Consider the following 14,174-nt stretch of genomic DNA (forward strand, 5'->3'; position numbering starts at 1 on the left):
TCAAGTCTCCTCCTGAACACCTCCAACGATGGTGACTCCACCACCTCCCAGGGCAGCACATTCCAATGGGCAATCACTCTCTCTGTATAGAACTTCTTCCTAACCTCCAGCCTAAACCTCCCCTGGTGCAGCCTGAGACTGTGTCCTCTTGTTCTGGTACTGGCTGCCTGGGAGAAGAGACCAACATCTGCCTGTCTACAACCTCCCTTCAGGAAGCTGTCAAGAGCAAGAGGTCACCCCTGAGTCTCCTCTTCTCCAGGCTAAGCAACCCCAGCTCCCTCAGCCTCTCCTTGCCCTCCTCTGCCCTGGCTCCAGCACCTCCATACCTCTCTTGTATTGAGGTACCCAATACTGGACACAGCACTCGAGGTGTGGCCTGCCCAGAGCTGTTGAGCTGCTAGGACTCAATACAGGTGGTGCTGCGAGTCCAGTCTTGAGCAACTCCTCAAGCACCATCAGCGAATGTGCCGCTGCGGTTCGAGGAGTAACAGAGCTGTGTGGACGCTGCAAGGCATTTCATAGCGCTACCGGCAGGCAAGAGGGAAGCCTTCCACGCCACGGCAAAGTTCACCTGCGCAGGCAACGGCTTCTGCCGGAGCCCACCTTGCCTCTTTGGACCCAGTGGCCAGCAGCACTCACGCAGCAGCCAGCATCATGAGAGTGCTACCGAGAAACCTTGAGGAGACACCTCCGCCAGCCGAGCCCCCATCCTCTGGGAGCACCGCGTACCTCGCTGCGCCTCGGGAGCACGACAGGGGAACGGCATCCCGCGGGAAGGGATGGCTGCTCCCAGGAAAGCCAAACGAGCCCTGCGGCTCCTGCCAGCTTCGGGTTGGAGCGGAGCCCAGCACCAGCCCCACCGCGGCACGGCAGCCGGCTGCACCTACAGCCCGCTCCCACTGCTGGCTGCCAGGGCAGGAAGCGCAGGGCGGCAGGCGGGTGGCTATTTACTTCAACTCCCTCATACTGAGCACCAGCGCTCAGCCCGGGCTTGACCGGGCACCGACCAGCAGCGAGCGCCGCCGCCTGGCGCCGCCCCTGAGTTTGGGTCCTGCCCCGGGACCTCTGGTGCGAGGCTGTCTGGCGCTCGCCTGTCCGCCCCTTAACGGCGCAGCTAGCCTGGGACGGGGCCGAGGCGGCGGGAGCCTCTCGGTAAGGCTTCAACTAAGCGTCAGCCGTCGGTTTTCGCCGCTCTGCTCTGGCGCTACCCCGAGCCGGCCTCTGCCTATGTTCTCTTTCTCCTCAGGCAATGCGTTGGGCACCTAAGGAAGGAGGCGGGGAGTGTGAGGGGGAAGGAGCCGGCATGGCGGCCGTGGTGGCGGCTATCGGGCGGGCATGCACCTCTGGTGCCTTCCGAGTGGCGTGGAGAGGTAATAGGCCTGGGGTGGGGTGCACATCGTCCCGAGGGAGGGCTGGAGCACCTCTGCTATGAGGACAGACTGAGAGTTGGGGTTGTGCAGTCTGGAGAGGAGAAGGCTCCAAGGAGCAAGCTGGGGAGGGACTTTTGAGGGTGTCAGGGAGTGATAGGACTGGGGGGGATGGAGCAGAAGTAGAAGTGGGGAGATTCAGATTGGATGTCAGGAAGAAGTTCTTGGCCATGAGGGTGGTGAGAGACTGGCACAGGTTGCCCAGGGAGGTGGTGGAAGCCTCCTGCCTGGAGGTTTTTCGGGCCAGGCTGGCTGTGAGCAACCTGCTGTAGTGTGAGGTGTCCCTGCCCATGGCAGCAGGGGGCTTGGAACTGAATGACCCTTCCGACCCTGACACTTGTGTGGTTCTCCGGGAGGGGAGGCAGTAATCACCCGTGTGCCCGTCTGTCATGGCAAGGGCAGGCAGAGCCCCGAGCGGATGCCGCCGGCCGGGGCCGGTGGGTGCGCTCCTAAGAGCGGGAAATAGGTTTGCTCTGTCCGTGCTGGGATCGCACAGTGCTGGGCATGATCTGGCAAGAGCTCTTAGTGGTAAGAGAACTAGCTGCCCTTGAGGTGGGATAAGAGGAGCTGCTCTGGAGGTGCCTGGGTCAGAACACAACACAGCTGCAGGCAGTAATGCCTCCATCAATGGACCAGGCAAGGAGCTGGAGGCACCCTCAGGGAGTTTGCAGATGACACTGAATTAGTGTTTGTCATCATGAAGGGGGGAAGGATCTGCAGAGAGACCTGCACAGGCTGCATCCATGGGCTGAGGTCAATGGAATGAGATCAAACAAGGCCATGGGCTGGCTCCTGCACTTGGCCCACAACAACCCCAGGAAGGCTCCAAGAAACCAGGAGGCTGTGCTGACATTCAGCCGGACCTGGACAGGCTGCAGCAGTGGGGCAGAGAAGATGCTAAGGGCAACAAAGATGGTGAGGGGTCTGCAGCACAAGCCCTGTGAGGAGAGGCTGAGGGAGCTGGGGTTGCTTAGCCTGGAGGAGACTCAGGGGTGACCTCATTGCTCTCTACAACTACCTGAAGGGAGGTTGTAGCCAGGTGGGGGTTGGTCTCCTCTCCCAGGCAACCAGCACCGGAACAAGAGGCCACAGTCTCAAGCTGTGCCAGGGGAAGTTTGGCCTGGATGTTAGGGAGAAGTTCCTCATAGAAAGAGTTATTGGCCATGGGAATGTGCTGCCCAGGGAGGTGGTGGAGTCACCACCACTGGAGGTGTTTAGGAAGAGCCTGGATGAGGCACTTGGTGCCAAGGTTTAGTTGATTAGATGGTGTTGGGTGATAGGTTGGACTCGATGACCTCGAAGGTCTTTTCCAGCCTGGTTAATTCTATTGTAATTTTGCACCCATCCCAGAGCCAGGGGCAAGGCCCTCAGCAGCCAGGATACCACCCAGAGGAGCTCAGCCCCAGGAAGGAGGCTCAGCCAGCACCCGTGGATGAGATTGCAGGAGTCATCAATTCTGGTCCTAACAACCGGGGGGCCACCAGGCCCCCCGGCCTTTGTTGTCACCACCACCATCACCCAGTGTGCAGCAGGGGCACTCACCAGAGATGAGAGGAGGATCCTCAGCCCAGATGGGCTCAGCTTAGGGCTTCTGCCTTTCCTGGTGGGGATTAAAAAGGGGAGTGGGTGGGGAGGGCCAAGTGGCCACACCTGGGGTGGGAGGAGACTCCAAGAGAGCCCAGGTGCTCTGGGTTTTGAGGGGAAAAGGGGGAAAATGGGGCAGGGGAGGGACTTTGAGGGTTTCAGGTAATGATAGGACTAGAGAGAATGGAAAAAAATAGAAATGGGTAGCTTCAGATTGGATGTTAGGAAGAAATTCTTCCCCCTGAGGATGGTGAGACACTGGAATGGTTTGCCCAGGGAGGTGGTAGAAGTCCCATCCCTGGGAGTTTTTCAGGCCAGGCTGGATGTGGCTCTGTGCAACCTGATCTAGTGTGAGGTGTCCCTGCCCATGGCAGGGGGGTTGGAACTGGATGATCCTTGAGGTCCCCTCCAACCCCAACAGTTCTATGGTTCTAAAACAATGTTGCAGTTTAGGCTGGATGTTAGGAGGAAATTCTTCCCAGAAAGAGAGACTGGCCATTGGAATGTGCTGCCCAGGGAGGTGGTGGAGTCCCCATCCCTGGAAGTGTTTAAAATAAGAGTGGATGAGGCACTTAGTGCTATGGTTTAGTTGATTAGATGGTGTTGGGTGATAGGTTGGACTTGATGGTCTTGAAGGTCTTTTCCAACCTGGTTGATTCTGTGATTCTGATTCTAAAAAATTCAACAAGAGCAAGTGTAGAGTCCTGCACTGGGGCAAGAGTAATCCCCTGCACTGGTACAGGTGAGGGGACCTGCTGGAAAGCAGCTCTGCAGAGAAGGGCCTGGGAGTCCTGGTGGGCAGTAAGTTGGGCAAGAGAGAGCACTGTGCCCTGGTGGTCAGCAAGGCAAATGGTCTCCTGGGATTCATTAAGAAGAGTGTGGCCAGCAGGGCTAGGGAGGTTCTCTCTGCCCTCTGCTCTGCCCTGCTGAGACCACACTTGGAAAGCTGTGTCTAGATTGGGGCTCCCCAGGTCAAGAGAGACAGAGACCTGCAGGAGAGAGTCTAACAGAGCTATGAGGATGCTGAAGGGAGCAGAGCATCTCCTTGGTGAGGAGAGGCTGAGTGACCTGGAGCTGTTCAGCCTGCACAAGAGAAGGCTGAGAAACATCTGATGTTTACAAATACCTAAAGGCTGGGTGTCTAGAAGATGGGGCCAGTCTTTTTTCACTGGTGCCTAGTAACAGGATGAGGGGCAGAGGACACAAATGAGAACACAGGAGGTGCTGCCTCAACATGAGGAGAAATTTACTTGGTGTGAGGCTGCTGGAGGCCTGGAGCAGGCTGCCCAGAGAGGTTGTGGAGTCTCCTTCTCTGGAGATATTCCAGCCCCACCTGGATTGTTCCTGTGTGGCCTGCTCTGGGTGCTCCTGCTCTGGCAGGGGGCTTGGGCTGGATGATCTCTGGAGGTCCCTTCCAGACCCATTCTGATTGTGTGAGTTCCTCCCAACATGTTCTGCAGCTTCTACTTCAAGACAAAAGCTTCGAGCCTCATTCCCTTTGGAAGCTGAGCTGGGGGCTGTGTGCTTACAGGGAACACTGCTTTAAAGAAGAAAAGGAGCTGTCCATAAACACCTTCCTTGTCTTCATTCTCAGGGTTTGGTTCTGTGCCACTGGGAGGGAGTTGCTGTTCCTCTTCCAGCCTGGCCTGGGCTTTCCAAGCACGGTGTTCCATCTCCGGCCCCTGGACTGGGACAGCTGAGCAACGCAGAAGCAGCAGCTTCTTCAACAGATGTAAGTCTCAAAGTGCATTGAAATTGTTGTCTGTAATAAACAGAAGAGGAAAACAAATTTGCTATGGAGAGATACAGTCATGAAATGGCCAACTGTGTGCCATCCAGAGCAGGGAGAGCAGCAGCACAGGGAAGGGATTCTGCCCCTCTGCTCTGCTCTGCTCAGACCACACCTGCAGCACTGCCTTCAGTTCTGAGCCCCCCAGCACAGGAAGGACCTGGACCTGCTGGAATGGGTCCAGAGGAGGCCACAAAGATGCTCAGAGGTCTGGAGAACCTCCCCTGTGGGGACAGGCTGGGAGAGTTGGGGCTGTTCAGCCTGGAGAAGAGAAGGCTGCAGGGAGACCTTAGAGCAGCCTTCCAGTACCTGAAAGCACTCCAGGAGAGATGGGGAAGGACTTTTGAGAAGGGCTGGGAGAGAAAGGACAAGGGGCAGTGGCTTTGAGTTTGAGGAGGACAGACTGAGACTGGAGATGTGGAAGAAATTTTTGCCAGTGAGGGTGGGGAGACACTGGCACAGGTTGCCCAGGGAGGTTGTGGCTGCCTCCTCCCTGGAGGTATTCAAGGCCAGGCTGGGTGAGGCCTTGAGCAAGCTGGGCTGGTGGGAGGTGTCCCTGCCCATGGCAGGGGGTTGGGACTGGATGAGCTTTAAAGTGCCTTCCAACCCAACCAGTTCTGTGAATGTGTGAAATCTGAGCTAGCTCTGCCTGAGCTTGAGGATGGAGTCAGTGCTATGCTGTGGTTCCTTCCAACCTACATTATTTTGTGCTTCTAAAGAAGACAGAGACACAGATGTGAGGTGCCTAGGCCAACAATAAAGGACAGCCAACAGGAGTTAGGTCAAGGACAGGTCTGGTTACACAGCAGGAAAAGTTCTTCTTCCTGAGAGTAGTCCAACACTGGACTAGGCTGGGGGAATCCAGAGAGGTTGTGGAATTTCTGTTACTGAGGATATCAAAACAGGAGTCAGCAATTCTCTGTCCATTCTTGAAGTTGAATTTAGCTTTGAAGTTGGCTTTGCTTTGAGTGTGGGATTAGATCAAGGACCTCTTGAAGTCCTTTATAATGTAAATTTGCCTGTGGTTCCAGTGTGCTCCTTCTGACAGTACCAGAGGTGGTGAGTGGAACTGCACTCAGAGGTACAGGGTGGCACTAGAGGAGCAGCAGCAAAATATTTTCTGAACATCAGATTTCATGAGTGAATAATTTAGCTCCAGTGAGGTGTGGGCATTGAGTGTTTTGGGTAGCCCTGGGGAAAAGGACACAGGGGTGCTGGGGAGGGGGAGAAGCTAGACAGGAGCCAGCAGTGGGCACTGGCAGCACAGAAGGCCAAGGGCAGCCTGGGCTGCATCCAAAGCAGTGTGGCCAGAGCTGGAGAGAGGGGATCCTGCCCCTCTGCTCTGCTCTGGGGAGACCTCACCTGCAGGGCTGTATCCAGCTCTGGGGCCCTCAACACAAGAGAGACCTGGAGCTGACGGAGAGGGTGCAGAGGAGGCCACAAAGATCCTCAGAGGGCTGCAGAACTAGTTCATAGCTCATAGATTGATAGAATGGTTTGGCTTGGAAGGGACCTAAAAGATCATCCAATTCCAACCCCTTAAAGATCTAATTTCCTCCCAGTAGCCCAGGTTGCTCAAGGCCTCATCCAGCCTGGACTTCCCCATGAGGGTGGTGAGACACTGGCACAGGTTGCCCAGGGAGGTGGTGGTAGCCTCCTGCCTGGAGGTTTTTCAGGCCAGGCTGCCTGTGAGCAACCTGCTGTAGTGTGAGGTGTCCCTGCCCATGGCAGGGGGGTTGGAACTGGATGATCCTTGAGGTCCCTTCCAACCCTGACAATTCTATGTTTCAATTCTATGCTTCTATGACCTGAACACCTCCAGGGAGGAGGCAGCCACAGCCTCCCTGGGCAACCTGTTCCAGTGTCTCCCCACCCTCACTGTCAAGAATTTCTTCCTCATTTTAAGTCTCAATGTGCCCTCCTCAAGCTTCCCTCTTACCCTGTCCCTCCCAGCCCTTATCAAAAGTCCCTCCCCAGGTCTCCTGAAGCCCCTTCAGGTACTGGAAGGCTGCTCTAAGGTCTCACTGGAACCTTTTCTTCTCCAGGCTGTCCACACAGGGGAGGTTCTGATTATCTCTGTGGCCTCCTCTTGATCCTCTCCAGCAGCTCCAGGTCCCTCATGTGCTGGGGGCCCCAGAGCTGGAGGCAGTGCTGCAGGTGTGGTCTGAGCAGAGCAGAGGGGCAGAATCCCCTCCCTGTGCTGCTGCTCTCCCTGCCCTGGATGCAGCTCAGCACACAGCTGCCTGCTGGGCTGCCAGTGACCACTGCTGGCTCCTGGGCACTTTGTCACCAACTGACACCCCCAAGGCCTTCTCCTGCAGGCTGCTCTCCTGCCACTACTTGCCCAGCCTACATTTCTCCTGCCCATGCCTTGTGCTCTTCAGTCAGCTTGGTGCTTTGCTGCCAAGCCAGATTGACCTTTCCTGTGGTCAGCTATCTTTTATTCCTCCCCTGCTGTGTTGTCTGTCTGTTGTGAGCAGTGTCCCTGCCACTGTAATCTTCTTGACTGCAGCACATCCCTTCCACGTTCCATTCTTGTCACTTTGTCTTACAATCAGGGTGATATCTCAGCTTTGTAGCCTGCAGGCTTCCCATGTGCTCCATGAAATTCACTGCTCTCCAAACACAGGATGGGATTATTGCAGACTGATTAGCTGAGCTGCACTTGGGTACCAAATGTGACATTGTCATCTGCTTCTCATTCTGGCAGAGTTTGTCTGGTGCTTGAGGTCAAAACTTGACTCAGCCAAGTGGTAGCAAAGGGGCAAAGGTTTGAAAATGGAGTGGGGATTAGGTTGGACATCTGGAGGAAGTTCTGCACAATGAGGGTGGTGAAACACTGGAACAGGCTGCCCAGAGATGTGGGCACTAGGACAGGCCAGGGGTGATCCTGCTGGAGAGCAGCTGCATGGAGAAAGACCTTGGAGTGCTGGTGGGTAGCAAGTTCTGCATGGGACAGCAGTGTGACCTTGTGGCCAAGAGGGCCAAGGGCATCCTGGGGTGCAGCAAGAGAGGTGTGGCCAGCAGGGCTAGGGAGGTTCTGCTCCCATTCTGCTCTGCCCTGCTGAGACCACACCTGGAAGGCTGTGTCCTGTTCTGGGCTCTCCAGTTCAAGAGAGACAGAGACCTGCTGGGGAGAGTCCAACAGAGCTATGAGGATGATTGTGGGACTTGAAAATCTCTGCTGTGAAGAGAGACTGAGAGCCCTGGGGCTGCTTAGTCTGGAGAGGAGAAGGCTGAGAGGGATCTGATCAATGTCTATCAATAGCTGAGGGCTGGGGGTCAGGATGAAGGTTCCTGGCTCTGTTTGGTGGTGCCCAGAGACAGGACAAGGCACAACAGATCCAAGCTGGAACCCAGGAGGTTCCACCTCAACATGAGGAGAAAGTTGTTTCGTGTGAGGCTGCTGGAGGCCTGGAGCAGGCTGCCCAGAGAGGTTGTGGAGTCTCCTTCTCTGGAGCCTTTCCAACCCCACCTGGATGTGTTCCTGTGTGACCTGCTCTGGGTGACCCTGCTCTGGCAGGAGGCTTGGACTGGATGATCTCTGGAGGTCCCTTCCAGCCCCTGGAGCCATTGAAGCTGAGCCTGGCTGTGTCCCTGTGCAGCCTGCTCTAGCTGGAGGTGTCCCTGCTGAGTGCAGAGGGTTGGAAAAGATGTCCTTGGAGGCTCCCTTCCAACCCAATGCAATGTGTGGATATAACCCTAGCTGACTGATCTGTTGGGATCAACTGCTCTCCTTTGGTACAATACAATCTCCTTGCTCTGTGACTTCTGTTCCTTTCCTCTGTTTTGGCCTCAGAGATCTTAGTCTACAGATAATGAGAATACAGCTCAGAGTGCTGGGAGGTTTTTTGAGTGTGTTCCCAGCTGAATACCTCCCTGCTCCAACCTGCTTGTTGCTGCCCCTCTGCAGCCTCCTTTGCTGCTGTTCTGACCCTTTGTGAGGCCACACAAACTGCAGTAGCTTGGGGAACTCTCCCTCCTTTGACAACAAGCTTGCAAAGGAGAATGTAAATAGGTTTATTGTCACTGCATGTTTCCAGGCTAGCAGGATTATCAGTTCAAAAAGGAGTTGCTGCTTACACAGCAGTGTTCTGAGTCAGCTAAGAAGCTTAAGGTGATTGACCATCTACATTCCAACTCATGCAGCAGACCTCTAGGCCACTTGAGAACCTGCAAAGCTGCATCATACAAGAGCTACTTACTACCAGGCTTCTTCTGTGCTGGACTTTGGTGCAGTGTTATCTGAGGGTAGCATTCCCTGCTTGCAGGCAGTCTGGTTCCTGGCACACTTGGGCTTTTCTTGGAAGTGAGATGCTCAAGTGAGCAATGAGAGAGCCAAGCAGAGCCTGGGCTGCAGCAAGAGAAGTGTGGCCAGCAGGGCCAGGGAGGGGATTCTCCCCCTCTGCTCCACTCTGCTCAGACCCCACCTGGAGCTCTGTGTCCAGCTCTGGAGCCTCTCTTGCAGGAAGGGTCTGGAGGTGCTGGAAGGTGTCCAGAGAAGAACCACGAGGGTGAGCAGAGGGCTGGAGCTGCTCTGCTCTGGAGACAGACTGAGAGAGTTGGCATTGTTTAGTCTGGAGAAGAGAAGGCTCTGAGGAGACCTTCTTGTGGTCTTGCAGTATCTGAAGGAGGCTTCAAGAAAGCTGGGGAGGGACTTTTGAGGGTGTCAGGGAGTGACAGGACTGGGGGGGGATGGAGCAAAACTAGAAGTGGGGAGATTCAGATTGGATGTCAGGAAGAAGTTCTTGCCCCTGAGGGTGGTGAGAGACTGGCACAGGTTGCCCAGGGAGGTGGTGGAAGCCTCCTGCCTGGAGGTTTTTCAGGCCAGGCTGGCTGTGGCTGTGAGCAACCTGCTGTAGTGTGAGGTGTCCCTGCCCAGGGGTAAGGAACTGGGTGATGCTTGAGGACCCTTCCAAACCTAACAATTCTATGATCTTCCAAAAGTCTGATACCCATCTTGCCAGTCAGAGCTGCTCTTCAAAGAGCAGAGCTAACTGGGATGCTCTCCTGAGAAGCTCAATCCTGAATCACAGTCACAGTCACAGTTGCAAAGGACCCTCAGAGGGCATCTTGTGCAACCGCCCTGCACTCAGCAGGGACACCTCCAGCTAGAGCAGGCTGCACAGGCTCCACCACATCCCTGGGCAACCTGTGCCAGTGTCTCAGCACCCTCATGGGGAAGAACTTCTTCCACCTTAGGCAAGCTGGACACTTGTTGGTTTCCTCTGGAAGTGTTGAGTCCCTCCTCTCCCTCTCCACATTTCCAACATAGCAGAGCCTGCCCAGCCTCAATGTCTTTGGCAGTCTGGGGCCAGATTCTCTCCCAGTCTAAGCAGTGTGAGTTGGGGATGGAAAAGATGGGGTTGGAGCAGAGTTATTTTAATTCCCCTGGCTGAAAGTCTGTGCTGCCTTCAGAGGAACAAAATCAGTTTCTTAATGAGAGAAGAGGAGAGATTTAAGCTGCCATAGTAACACAGCCTCTGGGTGAGACACAGAATAGCGTCAGTCAGCAAATACAGCAGTGGTGCTGTGTGTGCTTGGTGGTGCTGGCCTCCTGCCCTGCCCCAGCAGGAGGAAATATGCTGTCTGCTTCACCCCATCAGGTCCATCTTGGTGTACTTTGGGTTTGCCTGGGTTATGAGGACCTTTGGTGGTTCCATTCAGTGGGCAAATGGTCTCCTTCTCTAGGGAGCTTCTAAACCCACCTGGATGTGTTCCTGTGTGACCTGCCCCAGGTGACCCTGCTCTGGCAGGAGCATTGGACTTGATGATCTCTGGAGGTCTTTTCCAACCCCTAGCATTCTGTGATGCTGTGGTGTGGTAGAGGCACATCTCTGCACACCTAGTGGGAAACTCCTTTCTTAGGCAGGCAGTAAGCACTGAATGTTAGGGGCTGGAAGGGACCTCCAGAGCTCATCCAGTCCAAGCCCCCTGCCAGAGCAGGGTCACCCAGGGCAGGGCACACAGGAACACAGCCAGGTGGGGTTGGAATATCTCCAGAGAGGGAGACTCTACACACCCCCTGGGCAGCCTGCTCCAGGGCTCCAGCACCCTGACAGTGACAAAACTCTTCCTCCTCTTTCCATGGAGCTTCCTATGCCTCAGCTTCCACCACTGCCCCTTGTGCTGGTATTGGGCATCACCCAGCAGAGCCTGGCTCCAGCCTCTGGGCACTCCCCCTGCACATCTTGATCACCAGCAATGAAGTCTCCCTCAGGCTCCTCCTCTCCAAGCTACAGAGCCCTCAGCTCCCTCAGGCTCTCCTGGTGAGGAAGATGTTCCACTGCCTGCAGCATCTTTGTGGCTCTGTGCTGGACTCTCTCAAGCAGTTCCCTGAGGTCCTTCTTGAGCTGAGGGGCCCAGAACTGGACACAATATTCCAGATGTGGCCTCAGAAGGGAGGAGAACCTCTCCACCCTACTGACCTATCCTCCCCAGGATGCCCTTGGCCTTCTTGGCCACCAGAGCACATTGCTGGCTCATGGCCAACCTCTCATCCACCAGCACCCCCAGGTCCTTTTCCCCTTCCCTGCTCTCCAGCAGCCCAGTCCCCAACCTCTCCTGCTGCATGGGGTTGTTCTTTCTCACATGCCAGGCTCTCCCCTTGCCCTCATTGAGTTTCACTCCATTTCTTCCTTCCCAACTCTCAGCCTGTCTTAGGTCTCACTGAATCCTACAGATCCCAGCCAAGATCAGGCAAGAGGCTCCCCTGTCAGGATTTGCTTTCTGTTTTTCAGCTTCAGGTTGCAAGAGGAGCTGTGCTTGTGCCTTACTCATGAAAGCTTTTCCATTTCAGTGACAGCTGATGAGCTCTGGAAAGGAGCTTTGGCAGAGACTGGCGTGGGAGTAAAGAAAGGAAGAGGAAAGAGAAGGAAGAAGAAGCTCAGGAAGAATCTCAACAGAGGCCAGGAGATTGGTGAAGGTAGGTTGTCAGAGGAAGGGCTGAACACATCCCATGACCTTTCCATGTCTAAATGTTTCTTCCTTTACTAAGTGGACAAATAGCTGTTGATGGCTGTGGTGCCAGAGATGTTTTTACCTGCTCTGGTTGTTTCATGATGCCCTTGGGGGAGGGGGGTGGGGTTTGAATCTCAATTTGCTATCATAAAACATGCATGAACTGGGGGAGAAGCTTCCCTTTTCTTGCCTTTTTGCCTTTCTTGTTGCAGTGTACAGAGCCTGAGGCCTCACTTGGAATCAAACATGCTCTGGTCTTGCTTCTCTTTTTTTCTCTGCTGGCCTTTTTTAGGTCGTTCTGGTTTCCTCTGGCCTGGCCTGAATGCTCCTGTGGTACAAGATGGGAAAGTGCAGGCAGTTACCCAGAGGAAAAAAGAAGAAAGGGAGAGGATTCAGTCTGAAATTGTTCAGCAGAGAGATACCTGGGAGAAGAAAAGGAAGATCAAAATTAAGAGAGAGGGAGGCTGGAGTGGGAAGTGTTGGGGAGGTGTTCTCCTGGATCCTCCTGACCCAGGTCCTAATGGAGGTAAGAAAGCTGATTGTTTATCTTGGTCTTTCTCAGCCTTTCTGGTAAGGGGCTTCTCCCCTGGCTCTGTTCTGCCCTGGGGAGGCCACACCTGGAGTATTGCAACCAGTTCTGGGCTCCCCAGTTCAGGAGGGACAGGGATCTGCTGGGGAGAGTCCAAGGGAGAGCTCCGAGGCTGCTGGAGGGCCTGGAGCACTGCCTGGTGAGGAGAGACTGAGAGCCCTGGGGCTGTTTAGTCTGGAGAGGAGAAGGCTGAGAGGGATCTGATCAATGTCTATCAATAGCTGAGGGCTGGGGGTAAGGAAGAAAGAGACAGGGACAGGCTCTGATCACTTGCTCCCTGTGAAAGGGCAAGGGGCAATGGATGGAAACTGCAGCACAGGAGGTTCCACCTCAACATGAGGAAGAACTTACTTACTGCAAGGGTCCCAGAGCCCTGGAGCAGGCTGCCCAGAGAGGTTGTGGAGTCTCCTTCTCTGGAGCCTTTCCAGCCCTGTCTGGATGTGTTGCTGTGTGACCTGTGCTGGATTCTATGCTCCTGCTCTGGCAGGAGGGTTGGACTTGATGACCTTCAGAAGTCCCTTCCAACCCCTAACATCCTCTGATCCTGTGAAAAGGACAGCTCCAGGTTACAGAGAAGTATCAAGGCTGATTGCAGGCTCACAGTGAACATCTCCACCAGGTCCTTCTCTGCAGAGCTGCTCTGCAGCAGGTCAGCCCTCACCTGGGGATTGTTCCTCCCCAGGTCCAGGACCTTGCACTTGCCCTGGTTAAACTCCATGAGATCTCCTCTGCCCAGCCTGACCAGGTGCTTCACTGTACTTCCAACAAGCCCTGCTGTGGGAAGCTGCCATTTTAACTGCTTGGGGGTTGGTGTCTTGTTGAAGCTCATTTTCTTCACAGAAATTGATTTTACTGAAGAAATGGGAGGGGGGAAATTGAAATTGAAAGAAGGGAGGAGTTAACAAGAAGCCAAGCAACAAACCAACATATTTGAGGTGTTTCTAAAAGGAAGCAGCTCCTAAATCACACTTGCAGGTGAATTGGTTCCAAGTTTTTCTTACCTTTTCTCCTTGCTGCTGAGATTTGCTCCTAGCCTCAGTTACATGAACACTGGGGCCTTGGTAAATTTTCCCACCCCCAGGGAGCTGTGCTGCTGGGGGAAGGATAGAAGGAAATGTAATTCCTTACTTTTCTCCCCACAGAGACCTATGAAGATTTTGAAACAAGAGTCATTGAGGTAAGCACTGCAAATCTGTGCAAGGGCTGGGAAGCAGAGCATCAGAACTGGCAGGGTTGGAAGAGACCTCAAGGATCAGCCAGTTCCAACCCCCTGCCCTGGGCAGGGACACCTCACACTACAGCAGGTTGCTCACAGCCACAGCCAGCCTGGCCTGAAAAACCTCCGGGCAGGAGGCTTCCACCACCTCCCTGGGCAACCTGTGCCAGTGTCTCACCACCCTCATGGGCAAGAACTTCTTCCTAACATCCAATCTGAATCTCCCCACTTCTACTTTTGCTCCATTCCCCCCCAGTCCTATCACTCCCTGACACCCTCAAAAGTCCCTCCCCAGCTTTCCTGCAGCCCCCTTCAGATCCTGCAAGGCCACAAGAAGGTCTCCTCAGAGCCTTCTCCTCTCCAGACTGAACAACCCCAACTCTCTCAGTCTGTCTCCAGAGCAGAGCAGCTCCAGCCCTCTGCTCACCCTCATGGCCTTTCTCTGGACCCCTTCCAGCACCTCCAGATCCTTCCTGGAAGAGAGGCTCCAAAGCTGGACACAGTGCTCCAGGTGGGGTCTGAGCAGAGTGGAGCAGAGGGGGAGCAGCCCAGGCTCTGCTTGGCTCTCTGGGCTGCAAGTGCTCACTGCTGGCTCTTGTTGAGCTTCTC

At 54.8% G+C, this 14,174-nt stretch overlaps 1 protein-coding gene across 1 annotated transcript in view; it reads left to right on the forward strand.

The window, feature by feature from the left end:
• The first annotated feature begins 1,282 nt into the window (after nt 1-1,282).
• MRPS5 (mitochondrial ribosomal protein S5) overlaps nt 1,283-14,174 on the forward strand; it is a 35,034-nt gene continuing 22,142 nt past the window's right edge. Inside the window, exons 1-5 of the mRNA XM_068153068.1 lie at nt 1,283-1,370; nt 4,606-4,743; nt 11,600-11,725; nt 12,053-12,286; nt 13,492-13,526. Of these exons, the coding sequence (XP_068009169.1) occupies nt 1,304-1,370; nt 4,606-4,743; nt 11,600-11,725; nt 12,053-12,286; nt 13,492-13,526 (600 nt within the window). The 5' untranslated portion in view covers nt 1,283-1,303. The remainder of the gene's footprint in view (nt 1,371-4,605; nt 4,744-11,599; nt 11,726-12,052; nt 12,287-13,491; nt 13,527-14,174) is intronic.

Source organism: Melanerpes formicivorus, unplaced genomic scaffold (assembly GCF_026170545.1).
Source record: "Melanerpes formicivorus ecotype bairdi unplaced genomic scaffold, bMelFor1.0.p_v2 SCAF_25, whole genome shotgun sequence".
NCBI classification, from domain to species: domain Eukaryota; kingdom Metazoa; phylum Chordata; class Aves; order Piciformes; family Picidae; genus Melanerpes; species Melanerpes formicivorus.